This window comes from Lutjanus erythropterus, chromosome 5, assembly GCF_056507025.1.
Source record: "Lutjanus erythropterus isolate fLutEry1 chromosome 5, fLutEry1.hap2, whole genome shotgun sequence".
Classification (NCBI taxonomy): domain Eukaryota; kingdom Metazoa; phylum Chordata; class Actinopteri; order Lutjaniformes; family Lutjanidae; genus Lutjanus; species Lutjanus erythropterus.
In genome coordinates, this window is record NC_139321.1 from 9,892,977 (window position 1) to 9,902,318 (window position 9,342).

At 40.5% G+C, this 9,342-nt stretch overlaps 1 protein-coding gene across 1 annotated transcript; it reads right to left on the bottom strand.

Annotated features, from left to right (window-relative positions):
• Positions 1-5,742: 5,742 nt before the first annotated feature.
• LOC146326452 (uncharacterized) lies at positions 5,743-8,970 on the bottom strand. The gene is made up of 2 exons (XM_084718349.1): positions 8,641-8,970; positions 5,743-6,743 (listed from the first exon to the last, which is right to left on the bottom strand). Exons 1-2 carry the CDS (start codon positions 8,712-8,714, stop codon positions 5,948-5,950), a joined length of 870 nt encoding a protein of 289 aa, XP_084574475.1. The 5' UTR covers positions 8,715-8,970; the 3' UTR covers positions 5,743-5,947.
• Between the last annotated feature and the right edge of the window lie 372 nt (positions 8,971-9,342).

The window sequence follows — 9,342 nt, forward strand, 5'->3', positions numbered from 1 at the left end:
ATATAGGTGTCTAAACAATGCATGCAGAGCAGAATTAGGCTCTAGTACTAAAAATACCAAAAACTTTTTTAAACAAAGACCAGTTCAATGCAACTAAACCTAAGCGAACCCCTTTCAAGGCCTAACTGATCCTGAGGGCTGCACCCACAAACCTGCTCTACACCTCAGAAAAAAGGAAAAGAAGACATCACCAATCAGACTCAATCAAATTACAAACAAGGTAAAAACCAAACTGCATTGCCTTGTGGCAAAGGCAAACAGAAGCACAGACCAAAGTTCAGTGCTCTCTGGCTTTAAACTGACAGTAGTCCTGCATCATAGCAGAAATGTGAGCATGGCGACTGATCAACGATTAAAAAGAAGCCTGGCAAAGTGCAGACAGAGCGAGCGCAGCATTGCTTTTGAGAAAGAGACACACAGGAAAACCTGCACTTCCTCAACAAATGTTAAAAAAAAACCTGTAAACATCTTCAAGAAACATTTTTTTTAACTGAGTTGGTTACAAAAGTTTTTTTTTAACCAACCAGGTGACGGAAAATTACCAGTCCTACCAGGGAACGGCTCGAAGAGCTGTGAGTTAGCAGCAGTCTGTTGCTTCCTGTGGGTTCATCAAGGGTTTTGTTAGACTGAGCGTGGCATTAAGAACCCTTATCATCCAAAGAACCCTTTGTGGACAGTTCTTTCTAGAACTATCTAGAGCACAGTTGTTAAAAGATCCTCAACCTCAAATATTCATGTGTTTACTCATAATTCAAATGAGTCAATTTAACATTGTTTAACTGTAACATAGATTGTGAAAATGATGGATGACTAAAATATGCAATCATTTTTTAACATGTTTCTTTCCAGAGGACAAGAGGTGAAACACTTAGAATATAAAAATGTTCTAATTGAAACCCTTAGAAAATAAAAGGATTCTCAATAGAGACCCCTGGAAGGGTTCTTGATGAAACCCTTGGAATATAAGGAAGTTCTCAATTCTCGGATAGAACCCCAAGAGGGGGTTCTGGGTGGAACCATTACACCATACAAGAGTTCTCTGTAGAACCTCTCATAAGGGTTCTGGGTCAAACCTTTCAGAGATGGTTCTAGCTATAAACATTTATGTTGGGTTCTATGTAGAGCCCTGTGTACGGGTTACAGGTGGTTCTAACTGGAACCAGTAAGCGTTCTCCTATGGGTAAAAGCTGAAGAACCCCATATGGTTCTAATTAGTATCCTTATTTCTTAGAGTGTACTGTAGACATTCATAGTTTTCTTCTCTTGTATTCACTATAGGTACTCACTGTAGGTATTTTCAGGTTTAACTATAAAGTGAACGATAGATTAATTCCCTTTGGACACTTGAATGGAACACAGCCATCGTTAATGTTCTATCTGATATGTGTATCTGTGTTAGAGAGACACTGGGATGTTGGTTATCATTCGCCCCCATCTGGACACAATGATTTTGACAGAAAGAAGAGGTAGAATCTCATCACTGTATACAAACACTGACACACTGACACAGTCCAAAAGGAGGTGCTAGAGTTACAGGTCAAAGCAAGAGGACATACTGTAACTGCATGATTTCTTAATGATTGGCCGAATGATGGAGAACAACATGCCTGTGATGAATTTAATAGTTTTGCGCTATCCTCTAATGCAGTCATTCACAGACACTGGGTCATGACCCTCAGGTGGGTCAAAGAAAATGTTATTGGGTCACCAAATAAATATGACTGTGGAAGAAATTCAGCAAATGTAATTTTTATATCTTCAGTGCACCTTTTTTTAAAGCATTTAAAATCTGTATATTCAGTCCCTCCAGGATTTCACAGGCTTTTTTTGGGGATTGTTGCAGCCTAAAATTTCATGACAGCTTTTCTTAAAAAAGTGATGCATGTTGTGTGTTGTGAGCGCATGCACACACTATTGTTTTAATGATGAGAGGAAAAAACAGGCACCTGTTAATTCACCTAAATGTACTTATTATGTCTTATTTATGAAGTAGGTTAAATGTCCTACATTGTTTCCCTAATGAAATGAAAGAAAAACAATGAGATGGCCTGCTAACTCCTTACCTCCTAACCTTAAATGCATTTATTTCTCATTCATCAAGTGTTTAACATGTGCATGTTTTCAAAAACACACCATGAGATAATATAAAGTGATGCAGAAATAGCAGTAAAAATGGAACTTTGGGTCAGGATGGTTTGACATTTTTAAACAGTGAGTCCTCAGAAAAAAAGAAAAGTTGGAGAGACGCTGCTCTTTGTACATTTTTCTTGACACAGATTTCTTGATAGAGAAACTCCCCTCAGTCTCCGTATTTCTGTACCTAATCATCGCAGCTCACGGTCCTCTCCTCCTCTGGTCCGGCTCTTTAAAGTCTCAAGAGCACAAATGAACCTTGACTTGCTGAAGAGCACAAACAGGATCTATTGTTATTTTTAAAAGTCTGACCTCCCACATTGTTTACTCGTGACTGACAGCCCCAGTGCCAAAGTACACTGTGCAGGCCTGACCACTGCCAAGCAGAGAGCATCATGGGAAGGAAGCTGCCACCAGCGCTCCTCGCTCCTCTTCACCCCGTCCTTGTTCCTCGGCTTTCAGCCTCAATTGATTAGTTCCAGGAACACTTGAAGTTGCAGCCACGCACACACACGTGCACACACACACACACACATACACACACAAGCAGCCATTTTAATTAGCTGAGTGCAGCAGCTCCATCCTCCATCCTCCTCCTCACTCTGTCAGTGGCTCTTTGCAGACTTGAAGCGTCAGCTGCTCTCTGCTTCCCTCTGCTGGACTCAGCTCACAATACAACCATGAATTACTCAGCTAAAATGCAGCTGTGCAGTTTCACTCACCTGCTCCTTAAATCATTCTGTGAGTCTCTGATAACTCTACACAAGGAGTTTTTTTTTTTTTTTTCTCCTCACACTTCTCTTTTGCGTCAGTGTCAAAGCAGAAATGTCTCAACGCTGACCGTGGTGTGTGTGTCTGTGTGTGTGATGTGGTCACAGATACCCTTGAAATGTTACAAACACAGACAGTTTCTTCACAGGAAGTACATCTTTGATCTTTCAGATCTTTAGCAACAAATTTGTGTAAAGCAAAGATGATTGTAGTGACTGATGACTGAGCTGAAGCTGCAGTGTGCCTGGGTACTGCTTTCAAGCCTGAAATTCTGTGTTTGTGGCATCCGTCTTATTAGATTGACCAGCGTTTGACTCACACACAGAAACTGGTTTTCTGCTCTGTCTGTGTGTGTGTGTGTGTGTGTGTTTTATCTGTACAGCACACTAAAAAACTATGTGTTTTAACTTTTAACACTCACGGTTCTGTCAGATTACTTTGAAATGAAGTCAGTTACTGAAAACAAATTACTTGCAACCGTGCAAACACTTCAATCAAGTCTGTTTTTCTTTGATTTTTTTCTTAGTTTGAAGAATCAGTTCTTCATTTTACACAAAGAACTTTCATCTGCAGCTGCTCCTGTTGGAGCTAATTTGCGTGTCAAACTTTCACGACGGTTGCCTGTTTTCATGATTTTGAAACATGCATTAGAGACACACAACAAGGTTTCATTATACATGTGGTCTTTCACATGGTCTCGCAAGAGTTTTAAGTCTCAAACAAAGCATGCTGGGAAGTCTTGCTAAAGTGGTGATCATGTTTCTTTAGAAGTAAGTTGATATTTTTACAGTGTAGCTCACTGAGTGATTGGCTGGATGACAGATGATAAACAAGTTAAGCTGGAGCAGGAATTAGAAAAAAAAAAGATCTTGCTACTGAACCATCCCCGTTTTGATATTCTGCAGAAAAATGTAAACAGACATTTCTGTACTGATCAGCATGAGAGACATGATATGCAAACAGAACACACCTTTAAACACACATTAGAGAGTGTGAAGAGTGACACGAAATTCAACTCTGCTGAAGACACTGCGATCTTTTGACAAACCACGAACATATTTGTGTTGTATTTTATTTCTTTCTTTATTTCTGCATCTTTTCCTGCTCAGTCTGCCAGATCAAACAGCTGAGCAGCTGCAGGATGACAACATGTTTACAGATGAAGCAGATCAGAATCTCTCACTGTTTAAATGTCAGATCAGCTTACTTCACCACAAACGTAAGATGAGAAAACCACATAAATCCAAAGGCCTATAGTAACATCATCACACCACAAGTTTTTAATATGTTTTTAGTACAGTTCATACTTGTAGTTCATGTGTTTATGTTTCATTGAGGATGTATTTCCTGGAAGGGCCTCTTCCTTATTAAGTGTTTCAAGTGTCATTAAGTGGAGACTATGTATCTTTTGACAAAAAACATAACATAATCTTCCTTTTTACAGATGAAAAGTCAAGTGAAAAAGCAAGAAAAAAGTGCATTTTATCTATTTTGTACACTCAAGGGTTCACAACTGCCTTGGCTGGATTGGTGTGACCAGTAGCTCATGGTGACCAGTGTTTATTAATTTTAGTAAACTATTTAGATAGCTAGTCTCACTTTAAAGGTGGATTTGTCGGTTGCTGTTTGTAAACATTCATAGTTGGCCCCTCCTCCACTGCTCAGAGAGAGCGGCACTGGTCGAGAGTGACTTAAGAGAGAGTAGCAGCATTAAAATGTTCAAGTTGGCTTAATTTGAAAAGACAAGTTAAGGCAATTTTGTTATGATTCAAAACAAATAAACATTTTTAGTCAAACAAACTTTCGAGCAAACATGTTCAGTAGGCTTAAGACATTAAGTTGAACACACAACTCTTCAATCCCGCTGAAGAACATGCCCAACAAATTTCACTTCCTTTTACATTTCCTCAGTTTGAAGAGTCACTTCTTCATTTCACACAAAGAGCTGTTTGAAGCTACTTTGGTCCAGCATTAGCACAAAAAGTGAAACTGCTCCCGGGGAATTTATTCAATTGTAAGTGCAAGGTGGACTGAATTCTATACTAACTTTCAGCTTTTTTGTAATGTTTTCATTATTGTCAAAACAAACAGTGTTGCTAAAATGCCGGTCGTGTTTCTATAGAAACTTAATTTAATGAGTTGACTGAACTCTGTGCAGTGCGTTCATTCAACTCATCATTTCAAGTCACAAGACTTCAAGTTAGAAGAGCTCATGTTCATAAGTTCTGCAGTGCTTTAAAAATAAATACTAGAAAGTTTAAGTTTGATTAACTTGAATAAATAAAACTTGGATATTTATATTAAGTTAATAAGAAAAGATTAGTTGATTCCACTACCGGATGACATGATGACACACTGGTTAACACTTTCTCCTCATAGCAAGCTGACTGGATTTCCTCCAGTTTAGACCACCATCATTAACTTATATGCAAAATACTGGTTTTGCTCTGGAGCTGGTCCCTGAGCAGTGCAGAGAGGCTGCCCACTGCTCCAAATACTACGATGGAGTTAAACGCAGAGTAAGTAAGTTATCCTTTAAAATTACTGGATATTTTTTTACAGTGTATTTTCTGACTGTTTCACAGCAGTTACGTTCCAGATAAACACAGCCACACCTCTGCACAACCCACACTGTATGAGGAAGCCACACTGCCGACACCCGAGGCGAACGCTTCATCCTGTGCACTGTGTCTCTGCCTGGCCCTCAGTCAAACAAACTAACACACCTGCACCTCTTCATATGTCCATGACACGGACAGAGAGCTGAGGAGCGAGACAGAGACAGCAGAGACAGCGGAGACAGCGGAGACAGCTCCATTTCTGTAGAGCATGCTAGTGGGTCATAAGTGATGATTGAGCAGGATTATTTTTAGGAAAATCCTGTGTGGTGTTCCTTTAAAGCCCATATAAAGACATTTTAATCAGTATTTCTTCTACACACATTAAATACAGTTCTATTATATGAATACAACAAAATAAATACAAATGGCAAGGAACAGACAACACTTTTGGTTGAATTCATACTATTTTACAGCCAAAGCTTCTAATGAAAGGAGCTCCGTCTCTTCTGTGGTTTGCTATAGAGGACAGTATAATGCAGCCATAAATTCATTAGCCATAATGTCCTCCTCAGGCAGTAGGAGAAGGTCGGAAGGAGCTGATGAGGCATCAGGCTGAGAGAGGAAGTTTGAGAGTTTTGTAATATTGAGGGAAAAGTTTGAGGTCTGGAGTCCTGGAAAAGTTTTGAGTGGAGCGAGAAGAACAGTTCAAGCAGGACAAGCGTCCAGATGAGGCTGCAGCTGAGCTGAGCCCAGCGAGAAGTCCTGAACCTGCGAGTCTGCTGAGGCCAGCGTGACACCAGCGTGGCCTCCAGTCCCAGCAGGCCCAGCAGGAGCAGAGAGGCCAGGTGGTGAGCGTCAAGCAGCTGCTGAGAGAGCAGGTCCACAGCCTCCCCCCACCAACATGATTTCACCTCCTTCATGAGGTCCACTTTAATCTCAAAGCCGCCACCCCCCATCCACCGGGCCAGAGTCGCTCCGAGCCAAAAGATCCAGTGAAGCAGTGCGAGAGCGTCTGTGAGAGCCAGCCGACCCAGGAGCACCGTGGAGGGTTTGGTGGAGATGTGAGGGGAGCGGAGCAGCACCAGGACCCGCAGGCTGAGCGCACAGCCCATCAGCAGGGGGACGCCTGCGCCGTGGGGGAACAGCAGCACCGTCACCAGCTTCAGCAGCAGGAACCGACGCAGACATCCTCTAGAGGCCGAGAGCCCTCCCTCTGTGACTGAACCAGGCCAGCACCAAGAGCTGATCTCCCAGACTGACTTTAACACTTGGTTCGATCTGCAGAGAGTTGAACACATGGAGCTCAATGTGATGCAATTTCTTTGGGATAAACATTTATGCATGTGTCTCTGCTCCGCCCACTGACACACATACACACACACACACACACACACATACACACACACATGCACGCACAAGCACCGGCAGTTTATCTCTCCCACATGATTCCCTCACACCTCTCTCTTCTTTTATGACTACGCCAGGCTGTTGTGCAAGAAGGCAGAGGCCCAGACAAGCAAAGAAGCCACTGATAAAATACATAACTGACATTGAACAGAATATGATACACCATGACTGTTTGGTATGTATACATAAGTCTACGTCAGTTTCTGGATGGCAGTCCTTTATAATGGCCTTCCTAATAATGTTTGTAGATGCACTACATGGTATTAATTTACCATTTATAAAGTTTTACAAACATCAATCGCTGCTTTACAATAAAAATCTGGATAATGTTTATCAACAACACGTTCTCACTCCCAGCTCATCATATACCAGCTTGGTCAATGACCTCATTAGCTTCAAACTATGATGTCGTAGATACCCCTCAAGTGCCAGTTTTGTACTTGCAGGACCCCACAGTCAAGTTAGCAATAATACATATGCAACAGTAGACTTTCAAAATACAGGCACAAAAACTACTTGGGCAGGGTTGGGAAAAGATGGTGTTTTGGGTTGAAATAAGTACGAACTTATATAAGTTCTCATATGTAACACAACGCAATGCAACGTAACGTAACACAGAGTCACATAACATAACATAATGTAGCATATCATAACATAACATTACGTAACATTATGTAGCATAAAATAACATAATGTAATGTAGCATAACATAGTGTGAAGTACTACACTGTAAAGTAACGAAACATAACATGACATAAAATAGCATAACATCACGTACTGTAACATGTAACATAATGGTATGTTACGTAATGTACATGAGTTATTTATTAAATACATTAAATAGTCATCCATCTATGTACATAACTGAACTGTGACTGAACTGTACATAAGGTATTATAATCATCAGTTGTAACTTCATAATAGCAAACCAAATAATATTTATAAACAGTTTACAAACTAATTATTAACTAAGTGTTATAAATATCTGGCTCATCTCTTTATGCAATAATGTCTTAAAGGTTTACAAATCATTTGGTAATCACCAACAAATATGTAAAGCCCCCAAAATCAAAAATACATCATTTTTATTTGGCCTGTAACACTATTTATCCATCTGTACTGTTGTGGTGTGAGTTGTAAGTTGTGTTGCGCGTACAGATTTCTCCCTTCTCTCCAGTACAGTGGAACTAGATGGCACTCGGCTCGTGGCGCTCAAACAGTCCAAAAAAAAAGAAAAAAAGAAAAAACACATTTGAAACTGAACAGCGATGTCTCTGTCAAGAAATCACAGACCTTGTTGTGTGTGTGTTTCAAGTAGGAACTACTTTTAACTGATGTTTATAGAACTTTAAAATTGCTTGATAAATGGTTTATAAAGCTCATATAAACAGCATTTAAATGTTTGTTAGCACTAAAATTACTATTTATTCAAGTTGAATAAACTATCAATTATCTTTCATCAACGATAAAGTGTTACCCAAAAAACACTCAGACTGTATTTGTTTATATAACTTACCAAACATAGTGCTATACAGATATAAGAGAAGGCTGTAGGAAGGCGTCTGAAAAGCGATGGTTATTTTATTAAATCTGATACACTGAAGTCTGTCTCATAATATCTTTTAAATTCAGGCAAACAGCTCCTCAGCTCCCCATGTGTTATTCGTCCTTGTTGATATTCAGAACTTTAACTGTTTCCAGCTGATTAAACTGATTCAACAGACACACCTTTAAACAAAGAACTGGACCTACTTTGCGTGTAACTCACCCATGTGTTGGCAGGAAGTTGAGTTTGAAGGTCATTGTCCTGTTCCACCTCGATGTGGGCTGATTTTCCCACATCAGCCCCTCTTCCCAAAGAGGCTGAGTGAGAAAGTGTGAGGAGTCCCCTCTCTCTCTCTTCTCTTTATCTACTCCACTGGGTCTCAGTCTATAAATGTCATCATGTCTGGTTTGGAGGAAAGCCAGACTGCAGCTGATTCACGTTGGTGCAGGATCTGAGCCCGAGGCTGCGTCGCTGTCATCAGTGTAAAACTGTAGGTCTGTGTGTTTTTCCCCGGAACGAAAAGCCAAAAAAGGAGCTTAGTCTGGGAGAGCCGATGCCAGGGAATGAGCTGGCAAGATGTCTTCCATACATTCAGACAAGGATCAAGAAGCCAGTGGTGAAAAACCCTTCACAGTGACTAATATCAAATCAGTATAGATTCAAAAAACACAATCAGTCATTAAAATCACAGGGTGGATTGTATGAAAAGGTGTGGAATTGGGTTGGGACTTTATGGACATGTCCATACCAATATCCAGTATTATTCACTTTCAGTAGGGAGGGGCGTTTCCAAAGGGAGGGCCTGGGTTGCAGGGCCATTTCTTTTTGGAAGCTTTATGCTAAATTTTTTTTAGGGGGGGTTCCTTTTTTTTTCATTTAGTGGGGAGATTCAACACCCTCTAAGGTGGCACACTGACATTTAAT

Coding starts and splice junctions, on each gene's coding strand:
- LOC146326452 (XM_084718349.1), bottom strand. CDS start 8,714: ATGTGGGAAAATCAGCCCACATCGAGGTGGAACAGGACAATGACCTTC. Junction 6,744..8,640: donor AACTTCCTGCCAACACATGG/GTGAGTTACACG, acceptor AACTCTCTGCAG/ATCGAACCAAGTGTTAAAGT.